Source organism: Labrus mixtus, chromosome 9, assembly GCF_963584025.1.
Source record: "Labrus mixtus chromosome 9, fLabMix1.1, whole genome shotgun sequence".
Lineage (NCBI taxonomy): Eukaryota > Metazoa > Chordata > Actinopteri > Labriformes > Labridae > Labrus > Labrus mixtus.
This window is the reverse complement of record NC_083620.1, coordinates 29,670,712-29,686,142: the sequence shown is the minus strand read 5'-3', so window position 1 is coordinate 29,686,142 and position 15,431 is coordinate 29,670,712. Positions and strand designations below refer to the sequence as shown.

Sequence of the window (15,431 nt, the reverse complement as noted above, 5' to 3'; positions counted from 1 at the left end):
CAGGAACTTGCTGATTTTAAAGGTGGATGTAAAAAGTTTTGAGTCAGTTTTGAATCATGGAGCGAATATAAGCTTCACAACAAGAAGACTTTCCAGACACTGTGGATTCTATCCTTCAGACATGTCTCCTGATTCGGACCAATAAGGGACTGAGACACAGCAGGAGCAGATATTTTCACCCTGGTGGCTCCGCCCACCTCTCAGGGAGATGGCGGCGGCCATCGCCAGCTCCCTGATCCGACAGAAGCGTCAGGCCCGAGAGTCCAACAGTGAAAAGGTCACTACCAACAAGAGACGCACGAGTCCGACTAAAGACCCGCGCTCGCTGTGTGAGAGACACATCTTCAGCGTCTTCAGCAAAGTCCGCTTCTGCAGCGGGAAGAAGAAACCTGTACGAAGGAAACCAGGTGAGTTCACAGAGTCATGCTGCTGTAACGCCTGCAGCGGGTAAACAGACTGTAACGTCTGCAGCAGGTAAACAGACTGTAATGTCTGCAGCGGGTAAACAGACTGTAACGTCTGCAGGTAAACAGACTGTAACGTCTGCAGCAGGTAAACAGACTGTAACGTCTGCAGGTAAACAGACTGTAACGTCTGCAGCAGGTAAACAGACTGTAATGTCTGCAGCAGGTAAACAGACTGTAATGTCTGCAGCAGGTAAACAGACTGTAACGTCTGCAGCAGGTAAACAGACTGTAACGTCTGCAGCAGGTAAACAGACTGTAACGTCTGCAGCGGGTAAACAGACTGTAACGTCTGCAGCGGGTAAACAGACTGTAACGCCTGCAGCGGGTAAACAGACTGTAACGTCTGCAGGTAAACAGACTGTAACGTCTGCAGGTAAACAGACTGTAACGTCTGCAGCAGGTAAACAGACTGTAACGTCTGCAGCAGGTAAACAGACTGTAACGTCTGCAGGTAAACAGGCTGTAACGTCTGCAGCAGGTAAACAGACTGTAACGCCTGCAGCGGGTAAACAGACTGTAACGTCTGCAGCGGGTAAACAGACTGTAACGTCTGCAGCGGGTAAACAGACTGTAACGTCTGCAGGTAAACAGACTGTAACGTCTGCAGGTAAACAGACTGTAACGTCTGCAGGTAAACAGACTGTAACGTCTGCAGCAGGTAAACAGACTGTAACGTCTGCAGCAGGTAAACAGACTGTAACGTTTGCAACAGGTAAACAGACTGTAACGTCTGCAGGTAAACAGACTGTAACGTCTGCAGGTAAACAGACTGTAACGTCTGCAGCAGGTAAACAGACTGTAACGCCTGCAGCGGGTAAACAGACTGTAACGTCTGCAGCAGGTAAACAGACTGTAACGTCTGCAGCGGGTAAACAGACTGTAACGTCTGCAGGTAAACAGACTAACGTCTGCAGGTAAACAGACTGTAACGTCTGCAGGTAAACAGACTGTAACGTCTGCAGCAGGTAAACAGACTGTAACGTCTGCAGCAGGTAAACAGACTGTAACGTTTGCAACAGGTAAACAGACTGTAACGTCTGCAGCGGGTAAACAGACTGTAACGTCTGCAGGTAAACAGACTGTAACGTCTGCAGCGGGTAAACAGACTGTAACGTCTGCAGCGGGTAAACAGACTGTAACGTCTGCAGCGGGTAAACAGACTGTAACGTCTGCAGCGGGTAAACAGACTGTAACGTCTGCAACAGGTAAACAGACTGTAACGTCTGCAGCGGGTAAACAGACTGTAACGTCTGCAGCGGGTAAACACAGCTGAGATGTGTAGGGACTTGGTTTGGGAACCAGAGGGTCGCTGGTTCAAGTCCTGGTGCGGATCATAGAGTTTGGTCTGGTAGCTCTCTCCACTAATACACGTCCACCGGTCCTGTGTGTGTGTGTAATCGGGCCTCTTGTGTGTGAGCAGCACGTCTCTCAATAACTGAGTGTAAGACCAGAAGACAAACCCTGAAGGTGACGGACTCGTCAGTCTTTTAGAATCGAGCAGTGAACTTGATGCTGGACAGAAAAACGACGCCTGATTCTGTCTCTGACTTTCATTGTGCAACGTGTCTGTATTCAAATATTCCTCCCTGATATCTGAAACATCATGAGGGGAACATTTTTATGTGTCCGAGACTTCAGCTCAGGAGAAGAACCTGCAGCTCTACAGATCTGTACTAACTGGTTAACATGCACGGTATGTAGTTCACTCTGAGCTGTGAGTGCAGCTTCCTCAGTATCATCGGCTGAAATGCAGCCAGCAGTTGTCTAAAACATTACATAATTTTCATCAGAGATCTTAAATATTTAATGCAGGTAAAAAAAGAAAGAGGCAGAGAGTTTCAGGCTTCTCCTGTGATGAACTCAGAGCAGCGTTTCCCTCCGGAGACTCCTCACTGATAAAATAAGAGAAAAGCATCTCGCGGGATGAGAAGTCAAAGTGGACCTGAGCTCCTCCTGAGGAGACTTTTGGACTCCTCGGAGAGATCGGGAGGAGACACGGCGAGATGGACTGGCCGGACGGGCTTTCTGCTTTTACACATTTATGAGCTGTGTCTCTGGTTAGCTGCCTCCCCGCTGCCGCAAAGCGCTTCATGTTTTCTTGGCAGCACAACAAACAGCTTGTTAAAGGAAGTATTACACGGAGCTTGTGCCCAATCAGCTCCTCACAGTTTACATCCACAGACTTCTTTAACTTCTCTCAGAGTTTGTGAGAGTTTGTACAGACGTCTCCGCTAGCTGCTGAGTCACTTCAACCTCAGCACTTTGTCTCTTTGATGTCTTACATCAGTGACGCTGTTTGCTGCGTACTCAGTGCAGGAGAGTGTGCTTATCTGGAGATCTTCCTCTGAATCCTTTGATTCTGAAATGAAGATAAAAACACAAAATCCACAGAAAGACGTCCAGCCTTCTAATGTAGGGCATCATGTGAAGAACCATAAGCATCTGAGAGGATGAGAACGTTTTGATATCAGGTTTGTAGTGAAGCTTGAGTCATGACAATATCTTTATTATTCGATCCCGAGCTCACGCCTCCTGCTCATCATGAGTTCTGGATAAAACACGAGTCCCCACGTTGTCATCACCTCCGTCTTCGTTCGGCGGTATGTGATGAGGCGAGATGTGTTTTCAGACTCGCAGCTCACTCCTCACACCTCCTGACACTCTGATAAATATAACTTTATCAGACATCGGTTTGTCACCGTGAGAGGAAGAACTGATGAACCTGAAACACGCCGATGGTTACTTTTCCCTGGAAATTAAACATCAAAAACAAACCAGGTGAATGTTTCTGATCTGTCTCTGAGTAAATGTTAGCTGCACTCCTTAATAAGGAATCTTAACGAGGACTGTTGTACCCCTAAAGATGGAGTCAGCAGCTTCTTCCTTCAAAATAAAAGACAGACTTCTCCTAAAGTGAAGCTGCTCCATTGTCCCTTCTGGGCCTCCATACATGTGTGGTGGTGACTGTGTCTGCAGAGACTCTGTCCTCTGACTGGATTTTACTCTTCTGCTTTGTTCTGGTTGACTCGGGATGTTTCTTGGCAGAGCTGGTGTGTTTCCTCCAGCCAATGACAGCTCAGCAGATGAGTTTAGGAGTGGATACAATTCATTGATTGGACGCCATTCAAACCGGGGAATATGACGGACGTGGACGTAGCAGCAAAAGAAGAGAAAATATAATCAGAGTGAGGAGAAACACCAAGTGGATAAAGCTCGTTCTAAAACGAGGGTGAACCTTGTGTTGCCTTTTACACGTGGAGTTGGTCTACTTCCTGTTGGACAGGAAGGTGACAAACACCGGTGGTTAGCTTGAGCTAGCGTGCGTTAGCTTGCAGTGTAGGTACAAGCTGTTTTACTTTGCAGCCAGACTCCGGCTGACGAGATGCATCCATGATTGTTTGGATGTATGAGGTTATAACTTGTGTTGACTTGTACACTTTCTTACAAATGTCTCTACAGTACAGAGAACTGTTCATGAAAGTCTTTGTTGTCGAGTGATTCTGGAAACTTCTGTGCGCCTGTTTCTGTCTGTGTGGATGTTAAGTAGCACAGCAGCCTGCTCCACATTAGCTCCTCTGTATTTTGGGTCTGTTGAGTCCTTCTGGCCCACATTGTCATCTCTTCAGCGTTCACACCTTCGGCTGACTCGGAGAGGACGCTTCAGCCGTCAGCTGCTCCGTGCTCTCACTGTGTTTGCTGGAGTGTCTGTGGAGGGAGGGAGGGAGGGAGGGATGTGATGCTGCAGGAGTCAAACCTTCCTCCGTACGTGTGAGACTTTTATCTGACAATGAAATAAATCCTCCTGAAATCACTCTGAAAGATGAACTAACACGAGAGGACTTTATATAAAACTGCATCCAATAAAAGGAAGAGGTGGCGTGTTCAAAAGGTGATGATAAGGAGAGGGAAGACACACAACCACACAGACAGGAGTGTGTGTGTGTGTGTGTGTGTGTGTGCTACAGTATGCATGACAGCATGAGGTGTGTGATGGCGAGCTGAGAGCAGCACGTGAAGTCAAACTGCTGCAGCTGAATAATGAATGAGTTGAAAGAGGACACACACACGACGATGATGCTCCTGTACATGACTACCTGTGTGTGTTAATCTCATACCTGTGTGTGTGTGTGTGTGTGTGTGTGTGTGTGTGTGTTTGTGTTTCAGAGCCGCAGCTCAAGGGCATCGTGACCCGCCTCTTCAGTGAGCAGGGGTTCTACCTGCAGATGCAGACCGATGGAACCATCAACGGCAACAAAGATGAGAACAGCGACAACAGTGAGTGTGCACAGCGAGCCTCCTTCACGCTTCCTTTACGTGTGTGAGAAGAGACACAAACGTTTTTAACAATAAAAACGTCACTTAGTAACCATACACTCTGACGAATCCTTTACGTGGGGTAGACATTAAAATGTGGGGTGCGACCTCACACGGGGCACCACATTTCCTTCCTGCCGTGCAGCTGACATTGGCTGTGTCCAAAACCAACTACTACATAAAACATATATATAATGCATGCTAACCCGACCGTTAGCATGCTGTTAGCTACCTACCAAAATACGGCTAACACAATGTATTTCCAGTCCGAGCTACGTTCCATGAGCTAGCATCGAGCTAGCATTGAGCTAACGCAATCGTCGGTCAATAAATAGAAATCAACATCACTACGCAAACGTTCATTACTACAGCTAAGAAGTCATTTTGATAATATTTGAGGAGTTGAACTCACCGACACAGTCTGCAGGTACAAACGTCTGTTGTAAAATGTGAAGCGGAATCACATCCCTGATGAACGTCGTAAATATTCATGAAGCTTATAAGAACGTGTTCAGCTGGATCTGAGGTTGAATTTTTGTCTCCTCTAACCCGACAGCTGACAGTTCACAGCTCGGAGTGAAATGACTCATTAGAGAACGCTGAACATGAAGCTTACACCTGTGTGAAGCCTGAAAGCAGGTGTAAGCCTCGGAGAAACATGAAGTCAGCTCCAGCGTTTTACATCTCAGCCCACAGCCGTCAAACGGGCTGACATCAAAGTGTGTCCACTCAGAGTGTTTGTTTTTGTCCCTGACAGGCTCCGGTTGTTACTCTAAGTGTGAGACAACATTTTAAAAGATCCTGACATGATATAAAACGTCCTCACTTTGAACTAGAGGCGGATACCGGAGTGGTTTTTCACTCCCGTCCTGATGCAAAATGATAAAGATTAATATAAATACAACCACCACAATGGTCTGCCTGGGGCTTGAAGGTGCTCCTGTATGAGAATAATGTCATATGTAGAAGATGAGAATATGGACGGGTGTTTGTCCCTTTGCTTTGTTGATCATTGAGTCTATAAATCAACGTTTTTGGACGAATGGTACACATCTAATAACCACACAACTACAGGCCGGATGAGCTCAGGATTACAGATTCTGCTGCTGCTGCGTTTAAAGACAGAAGAAAAAGGAGGACAAGAGGAGGAGGAGGAGATGTTTTGGATTCCCCCCTCTCTCTCTCTCTCTCAGATCATCTCAGTCTCTGAGTTAAATAAAGGAGGATTAACAACAGCCATCGCCACAGGCCTCTTCCTCCTCCACCTCCTCCTCCTCATCCTCACCCACACTGCAGCTCAGTGTCCCCGAGGATTAAATCACCTCCCATCACTCCGTCCCTCTACCCCCACAACCCCCACCCGCTCCTTTATATCATTCTTTTATTCAGTCGTTCTCTCTCACTTCATCAGCTGGTAGCTCAGCGTCACATCCAGATTCAAACGGCGATCGATGCTGACGAGTTTTAAGCGGTAAATGGACTTGAGCTTGTTTATTTATTTTCTCGTCTTCTGACCCCTCAAAGCTCTTTTACTCCGCAGGTCACACCTACACATTAACACACTGATGGTAGAGGCTGCTGAGTAAAGAGTCCATCAGTATTAACTCATCCATTCATACACATTCCTCCCCATGTGCCTTCTTTCTCCTGATTGGCCAGCTCTCTGGAAGCCTTCAGGAGGGCAGAACGCTGCAGGGCTGCCAGGGGAGGGCTGCTCTCCAGTGCTGGGAGAAGAGAGTCTATGTAAGAGGTTCCAGCAGCTTACGTAGAGGCTTGAAGCCGTCTGGTAAAATACTTGGTTTCATATCGGGGAACTATGGCGTGATTAGCAGAACAATCCGTTTAGCGCCCTCTGCAGACTCAACCTGGGATTACTCCAACATATGTTTACCTCATGATCTGAAACTTTAAAGGAGAGATGTGATACTTTTAGAAGGGTTGTTTTGATTATTATTATTAGATGTGTTTGAGCAGTAACCCTCTCTCTCTCTCTCTCTCTCTCTGTCTCTCTCTCTCTCTCTCTCTCTCTCTCGCCCTCCAGCTCTGTTTAACCTGATCCCTGTAGGTTTGAGGGTGGTGGCCATGCAGGGAGTGAAGGCTGGACTGTACATGGCCATGAACGCAGAGGGATTCCTCTACACATCGGTAAGAGAAGCTCTCTGTCTCCAGCCTTCTCTCCGCTCGTCTCACACATCATCAGTTTATGTGATCCTTTAAACGTTTCACTTATAAATATTCGACCCCATCGACTCAGAGTGCTTAAATAGACTTTGACGATTCTTATGTAATGAACTCGAAATAATCAACTTATTTTTAACCTTCTGGAAAAACATTTTGATCCTTAAAATCAAAGATGAATAACGTGATTTCTTTCTGACTGGATGATGCAGCGGATAAAGACTTGTGTCCATCATGTGTTTGGAGTCAAGTGTGCCAACATCTGGAGCAGAAGGTGAAACTTAAGAGCGGGGGGGTTAGCTAAATTATCAGCCGTTAGAGTGGCACCGGGATGACACATTAATTAAGGTCAACCCAGAAGTTAGCACCGCACCAGCAACAAATGGCTACAGGTTTTATTTTATGTTTTTAAGCTCTGGCAAAAAAATATTTTATGACACTTACACGTTTTGTTCATGAAGATGATCTTAGCGTAATCAATGAAAGTAAAAAAGTTACCATTAGGCTATAAAAGAACGACACCCTAGTCGCACAATTTTGTAAGATAACAGTGATATTTAATAATGACAGCAGGTAGCAGGACGTAGGCCTGATGAGTCTGCAATGCAGAGTCCAGCTACAGTTGTTGCATCGCTACTCCGCCTCAGCGAGTCCATCCACTATCTATAATTCACGTCTACTCCTTCCATAAAACTTTAAAATGCAATTCTTCAGTTGCTGTGTGCACAGCATAAAAAAAGGAGACGGAGTGATGCAGGAGTAGAGATAATGGAGAGGATGATACAGAAGACAAAGTGCAAACAGAAAGTCATGGAGGTTCTGTAAAACAAAGTGTCACAGCCGGAAGGACAGGAAACCCTCTCTTACTCTGACATTATTCCAGGATGGTAACCCTCTCTATGACCACGTAGTCAAATCAGATAAACGGAAGTTAAAGGAAGAATGTGCAACATGTTACACATAAATATATCAGAGATCCAGTCTCTCCTGTGTAAATGTGTCTCTGAGTCATGACTGTCTACAATGAGGGAGAAGCTCGAGTCCCGCTGGCTGTGTTGTTGTCAGAGCCGTGTTTACATGGACGGGACGGCCGGCTCCTCCCCTTGTGTATAAAAGCTGTTTTAGTCAAGAACTAGAGAGAAGAAGAAGAACGTACTCACTGATTATTTGGATGTTAGTAAGAGTTTTTAGATCTCGCTCATTCTGTGTCAGTTTACATGCAATGTGAAGCTACGAGCTAACTAAAGAGCGCTAACATTAGCATGCTAACACAACAATGCAGAACACAGGTGATCGCAGCTCAAGCAAAGGAAAAGTTTGTCCACTGCTTGCCCATAACTTCTTCATGTGAATGTGAGTAGAAGGGGGTTGGAGGTGTGTCTCTGTAGGAGAGCGGAGGCTTCAGTATGGAGGAGGTGTGGCTAAACAGCAGTTTGTTTTGGTTTCATGCTGGTGCTCAAGGGCGCCATCTACTAGATCAAAAAGTTGCACATTCTTCCTTTAAGTCTAAAATGTTAATTTATATGGTGACACCACTTTGTAGAAGTGTGTTAACAGGTAACACAAACATAATGGAGTTCATGTTTAAATGGCTAAATTGATATTATTTTAGTGTAAATGTTCCTCAAACCTTCAAAATCTAAGTTAACATTTGTGGCTGTTCTGATCGTGTTTTCTAACTCAACTGTTTCTTTTATTATCTCTAGCAACAACATACATCATGTTTGTTGTTTCTGGGAGATTTGTGCAGCTTTTTGATTTGAAGATCAAGAAATTAGAAATAATATCTCTTTGTATGCAGACGATACCTCGCTCTATGTGCGTAACTTATTTTGCCACCACTGGATCATTATCTGGTGACTAGGACTTCTACCTTTAGTGCCGCAATATCAAAACGGGTCTCTCTATCTTTTGATATTTACTAGAATCATATGAAAGTTTGAAAAATCTACAGTCATGACAATCCTTCGAGAGGTTAGTGAGGTTCTGTCAGAAGTTGCAGCTGCAGAGGAGCGCCGGTTACATAAAAAAGAGGACAGCATGTTTTTCTTCCTCTCACAGAGCCGAGCAGCCTCACACACTCGGTTTATAGTAAAGTTGTGGAGTGTGAGCTGAGAGGCCGCGCTGTCTAAACACTGTTCATCTGAACCATCACATGTCCTGGTATGTGACGCCGGCCGCCTGCTGGCAGGAGACAAACCGTTTTCATCATGCATCCCCTCCTCTCCTCTCCTCTCGTTCTCCGGTCTCCCCCTGAAGCTCTCTCTTTCTCCCTCCTCGCTCTTCTCTTCACCCGTCTGTGATTGGTTTGTGCGTTTGTGTCGTCCTCTCACCGTCGCTGCGTGCACCTCCTACGTGTTTGTGTGGAATAAATGATAAAACCTGAACATATTTATCTGTGATGTTTGCAGAATCAGGAGAACAGTTTAAATGTTTTTGTTGAAGATGCATCGTTTTCTGCATCGTCTGGGTTCGTTCTGCTCTGATTGGCTCTTCTCCCTGACCACCTGTTTTATCAGAGGGCACTCACACACACACACACACACACACACACACACAGACACACACACACACACACACACCTGTTATACCTGGAGGTGGCTGAAATGTTCTATATTTACATTAACAGTTCCCAGCAGACCCCCCTTTGGCCTGGACAGTCAGTATTTAACAACAAGCTTTTACACAGAGCTTTCGACCACACACTCCATCAGCCAGCTCATCTCAAAGTTTTATCTTTGATTCATATGAACTTTCAGAAACGCTGCCTACAAATTATAAATCCATGCGCACAAAAATCCATGGGCATCCACACCGTCCTACTGTCGTCCTTTTGACCACCTCGGCTAATCTAAAGGACAAGGCCCGCCTCCTCTCTAGCTTGACAGCCAGTCAATACAACCTATCAGGGACGGTGTTGCTGGAACAGTAATATACGACACATTATGGTCCTTTAAAGGCTTTATATGTGATTTTTCACACTTAAATATAATATAAATCAAGTATCTCCTCTGAAAATAACTCTGTGAGTCATGACTGTCTACAATGGGTGTAACACCCGAGTCCCACTGTCTGTGATGTTTTCAGAGTTTTCAGAGTCCTATCTTCACTTTGTTTACATCGCCCGGACGGCCGGCTGACTCCTCCCCTCGTGTATAAAAGTTGTTTAATTGAGGGACTAGAGAAAAGAAGAATAACATACTGTACTCACTGCTTAACTGTGTTTCTAGATCACGCTCATTTCAGGTAAATTTACATGCAGTGTGAAGATACGAGCAGAATAAAGATTGCTAACATTAGCATGCTAACACAACAATGCACCGCGAGTTGTTTTGGTTTCATGCTGGTGCTCAAGGGCAACATCAAGTCGCATAATAAGCCCTTAAAGTATTTCAGATCCAACACTTCAGTCTTCAGTAGAGCAATGTAACGGATGTTTCTGTCTACACAAAACCAGTTTCTTATTAAAAAAAACGGTCTGTGTCTGTAGAGAAATCCGAGCTGCAGGTTCTTAAATACCAGAATAACAATTTGAAAACCTTTAGTGTATGAGTAAAAACGCTCTGTGTGTTTGTGTGTTTGTGTGTCAGGATGTGTTCACAGCAGAGTGTAAATTCAAGGAGTCGGTGTTCGAGAACTACTACGTCATCTACTCGTCCACGCTGTACCGGCAGCACGAGTCGGGCCGGGCCTGGTTCCTCGGCCTCAACAAGGACGGAGTCGTCATGAAGGGGAACCGCGTGAAGAAGACCAAACCCTGCTCACACTTTGTCCCCAGACCCATCGAAGGTGCGACACACACACACACTCATTGGATTATTCCAAATAAATGTGTTGATTGCGAGAAGAGTAACATTTATCAATCATCCTGAACAAGCCCGGGGCTGGTGCGGGACCCGGGGGTCTGTGAGCCCAGGGCTGGTGTGGGCCGCGGGGGTCTGTGAGCCCAGGGCTGGTGTGGGACGCGTGGGTCTGTGAGCCTGGGGATGGTGTGGGCTCCATGAGGTGAAGGAGAAGAGACCGGAGGTGAAGCAGGTCGTCCTGCAGGACACGGTGAAGCTCTAATATCACAGAGAGAGGTTTAACAGGAAACATGAAGCTCCCTCTCTGCTTTCAGCAGCTCTACCCCCCCCCCCCCCCCCTTTATTTTAAAATACCTGATGACTATCACCTTCCTCACAACCCCCCCACAACCTCTGTCCTTCTCCTTCAACCTCCTCTTCCTCTTCTTGTGTAACTTCTTTACATCGACCTTGCACCCGGAGCGCCCTCTATAACCTCTGTTCCTGGGCCGCATGCACTAACCCTGAGGCTACCAGCGGCCCCTATTTGCTGTTTTTGTCTGTATTTTACCCGGACTCTCCAGACTTCAGAGAGCCACAGTTACATCAGTAACTTAAACTTTAAACTTACGATTAATCGCGATTAACTGCTCAAACTCCAAGGATCAGATAATCCAGCTCACAATCCTAATTTAAAGACAAGCTGGGTATCAAGGTTTCAAGGTATAGACTTTCAAGGATTACCAAACCTGGATTACCAGAGCTTTAAAGGAGACTCTTCATACTTTGTCCACAGGGGGCGCCAAAATCCACACAAACTGGAAGATCCTCACAGCTGCTTTAAATTAAATATTTAATGTTTTGATGAAATATTGACTGAAAGAAAACGGACCGATCGACGATTTTAGAAACATGTCGTTTTGCTTTTACATGTTTTTTTTATCCAGTGTGAATCAGCCCTCTGCTGATTTTTTTTTAATCTAAGATGTCACAATCCCACTGGCTTCAAATACGATTCTGAATCAATTTTAAGGTTCTGTTTGTTTTTAAAGCCAAGTGGCTCGGCCCCCCCGTGCATAGCCTACCTGCTTAGCCCCTCCACTTTATCTAGGCCCCTTAGATCGTCCGACACGGGGCTCCTGGACGTCCCTCGCCATAAGTGTGTTAACAGGTATCACAAACATAATGGAGTTCATGTTTAAATGGCTAAATTGATATTTTTTTAGTGTAAATGTTCATCAAACCGTCAAACTTTAAGTTAACATTTGTGGCTGTTCTGATCGTGTTTTCTAACTCAGCTGTTTCTTTTATTATCTCTAGCAACAACATAAATCATGTTTGTTGTTTCTGGTAGATTTGTGCTGCTTTTTGATTTGAAGATCAAGAAATTAGAAATAATATCTCCTTGTATGCAGACGAAACCTCACTCTATGTGCGTAACTTATTTTACCACCACTGGATCATTATCTGGTGACTTTTCTCTGGCCCCCCCGTGCATAGCCTACCTCCTTAGCCCCTCCAGTTTATCTAGGCCCCTTAGATTGTCCGACACGGGGCTCCTGGACGTCCCTCGCTCACGACTCAAGCTCAAAGGTGAGGGGCGGGTTTGTTTGGATAAAAACCTGACTTATAGATTTTATCTGATAACTTTTTATTTTGCTGCTCTGACAACGTTACATCCAAAAGATTTAATAACGTATTTCTTTTCTCCTCCCTCCCCCTTCCCCCCCTCCTCCCCCACAGTCTGCATGTATAAGGAGCCGTCGCTGCACGAGCTCGAGGAGAAGCTGCTGAAGTCCTCGCGGAGCCCGACGCTGAACGGTGGGGAGCGAGCGCAGAGCCGGGAGGCCCTGCAGGAGCAGCAGGAGGACTGCACAGAGCAGGACGGATCATAGCCTGCAGCGCCCCCGACAGGCCAGGAGAAGGAGGAGAACTCCCATTTTAACACTCCCTCTGTTCAACTACAACCACACCGACGACGACAACAACCGCCACGAAGACAACAACGACGGCGACAACAACAACGAAACAAAAAAAAAAGAAGCTAAAAAAAATCTTCTTGCTCATGTTGAAATGTTTTAAATCTAACGGGGGAGGGCGGCGAGGGGGAGGGGCTTGTTTGAAAATGATCAGGACGTTGATGATGATGATTTACAGTTTATGCAAAAAGCCCTGCTGGTTCGGCGCCCGGAGGCTAGCACACCTACTCTTCATCGCTTCTTTGTAATCATCATCATCATCATCATCATCATCGCAGTCACGATGATGACTAAATGTTTTCCCGAGTTGAGCGAGCGCTGAGAACTCTGAAGCTTTAAGCCATGTAGAAACTTCACCTCTTTCATTTCCTAATGAATGCAAAAACTCTCGCACTTTCTTCACACCGCGCTTCTTCTTCTTCTTCTACTTCCTCTCCGTGTTGTTCTGTCTAATCAGAGAGAAGAGATCTTACACTCTGTCTCCTTCGGCTGCCACGTCTCGTTTGTTTCTCACGTTCTTTTTCTGCTCGGGGAGACGTCGGGTTTGGTTGCAGACACTGCCGATAAAAAGCTTCAGAAGGGGAAAAGGACTATGTGTTCTGTTTGGACCGGACTGGTTCCTGTTTGTGATTTGAAAGCCTGGCGAGTCCTCGGAGCTTCTGGGTGCAGATTAGATGAAGCATGCTGGTGTTTCTACAGATCACATGAATTTCACTTTCCTGCTTTTTTAAATCCTCGGGCACAATTACGTCGATTTCCTTCCATCCAGACAGAAACTGCTTTCACCTGATTCCTACTAAAACAACCTTCAGAAAGCGAGAACGTAGAGGAGACAGAATCAAAATACAGGATTATTAAAGTTAAACTAATTTAAGATAGAACTTAACTTAAAGACATACATGTACCTCGTTCAGCCCTGACTTTTGTCTTCAGGCTTTGCTCTAAAGTTTTCTAAATATCAAAGTTGAATCAGTTAAATTCAATTGCCAAAAGACGCCAATGTGTTTCCTATTGCCTTTTCTCAACAAAGATGGCCTCCTCCCAGTCCTGTCATGTTTAACAAATAGTTAATTTTTATGGTTGTTTGTTCGTCTTTCCGTGCAGACAGACCTCACGAAATTTGACCTGCGTGCTTTTTCAGACGGCGTCATGAACCCAGGCGAGGCAGTGTTCGGTTTTCTGAGAAATATCTGGAAGGTTTAAATATCAGAACGACCAAAACAAAACTAATGATCCCAACGGCAAACTCTTAAACTTGTCAGATTTAAATGGCAAGAAGCCACATCGAACACTTCCTGACAGAAGGTTTGAGCAGCCTGAGAGACAAAACGCAGGGCAACAAATCGAGGACAAGGGATCAGGTGAATTTGGTCAGAAAACTCGTGAATCTGTTATCTGAAGATCTCTCTGCAGGATGAGTTTCTAGAAATGAAGGTAGAGCTGTTTGTAAGGAAGGATCTCGCGCTAAACGTGGTGACGAGCAGGAATGTGACGTCCAACGATAGGCAGAAAATCGTCCTCCCGGTTCTGTCCTCGTGTTGCGTTCAGGGTCTGATGGAGGAAATAGTTTCAGAGAGTGGAGGAGTAGCAGGCAGAAATATTGCATGATGTGTGTTCCAAAAGACGCCCCCGCAGCCGTTTGGGGGTTTTAAATGATTTATGGAGACACTAACAGCTGTGTTGTGTAACTCTGATCCGGTCTGAACAGGACTGAACCGGGCAGGCGGCTCGACTCTCTTATCGCTCTTGTCAGGGCGCGTTCACAGCTCGCTATGATCCGCTGGGTGATCTGATCTGATGTGATGCTAACGTGTTGCTAAATGACTCAGCATGTTTTAGAGCCTCACTGTCCTCTCACTTTGAACACGATTGTATGTTTTCTTTTCACCTCAGCAGACTCGTCCTCTTGTTGTGATGCAGTCGGCCACGCTGAGCTCTGATTGGTGCACTTATAAAAAAAAATGGGCGGGCTGATTTTAAACATTAATCCTTCAGTCGATACTACATCAGTGTCTCCAGCTTTGTGATTGGTTCTTTTGATAAGAGCTGATTGTTTCTGTGTTGCAGGACTGAACTTGTTGTAACAGCGCCTTGTCATCAGCGTAATGACGGATTATTAGTGACTAGAATTAATGATTCACACAAACTAATACGAGTTTCTCTTCAAAAACGCCAAATGAATCAACTCTTACTTTTTTTTAATCTCAGGTTTTTTTTTAGCAGTTGATTTCTGGCCTTCATGCTAAAAACATTTTTACACCTAATTCAATTCTATTGCAGCCGTTTCAGTTCTCACACAGCTAACAAAAAACAAAGTTTTGTATTTCCTGTTCCTGTGGTTTAGTAAAAACACTCCAGAAGGTCTAATTTGTTGGAAAATCCTGGAAAATGTGCATGAGGTGTTCTGCTGCCTAAGGTGTTCAGACCAGAAGCAACGGGAATTTCTTGCCGTAGAAACGTAAAAAGTTCTTGAAAAATTGTAAATAGACCGACAATTGTGTTAAATAAATCCAACTCAAGCAAGAAACTGGCTCAGTCCCGATAAACCGCTTGCTCCTAACCACTTAGCATTACCCCTAGGTTTTGCCCGTTCCCTTCTAGGGGTAGGGTGTCTCGTTTCTTGTTGGAATGGACGCGTAGGGGGAAGTGTTAGGGCGTCCTTGAAGCAGAGATACCAAACCGAGTGTTGGGAGAAATTTCCCAGAATGCCT

The 15,431-nt window shown here is 45.4% G+C and overlaps 1 protein-coding gene across 3 annotated transcripts in view; it reads left to right on the top strand.

The window, feature by feature from the left end:
* The window catches only part of LOC132980921 (fibroblast growth factor 12-like), a 55,114-nt gene extending 40,320 nt beyond the window's left edge, over nt 1–14,794 (top strand). For 2 of the 3 annotated variants that reach the window (XM_061047300.1, XM_061047299.1), the window contains exons 2-5: nt 4,632–4,742; nt 6,823–6,926; nt 10,550–10,748; nt 12,485–14,794. In XM_061047300.1, the coding sequence (XP_060903283.1) occupies nt 4,632–4,742; nt 6,823–6,926; nt 10,550–10,748; nt 12,485–12,636 (566 nt within the window). In that variant the 3' untranslated portion in view covers nt 12,637–14,794. Of the gene's footprint in view, nt 408–4,631; nt 4,743–6,822; nt 6,927–10,549; nt 10,749–12,484 lie in introns of all 3 variants that reach the window. The other variant, XM_061047301.1, reaches the window with a different exon arrangement.
* Nucleotides 14,795–15,431: the final 637 nt, after the last annotated feature.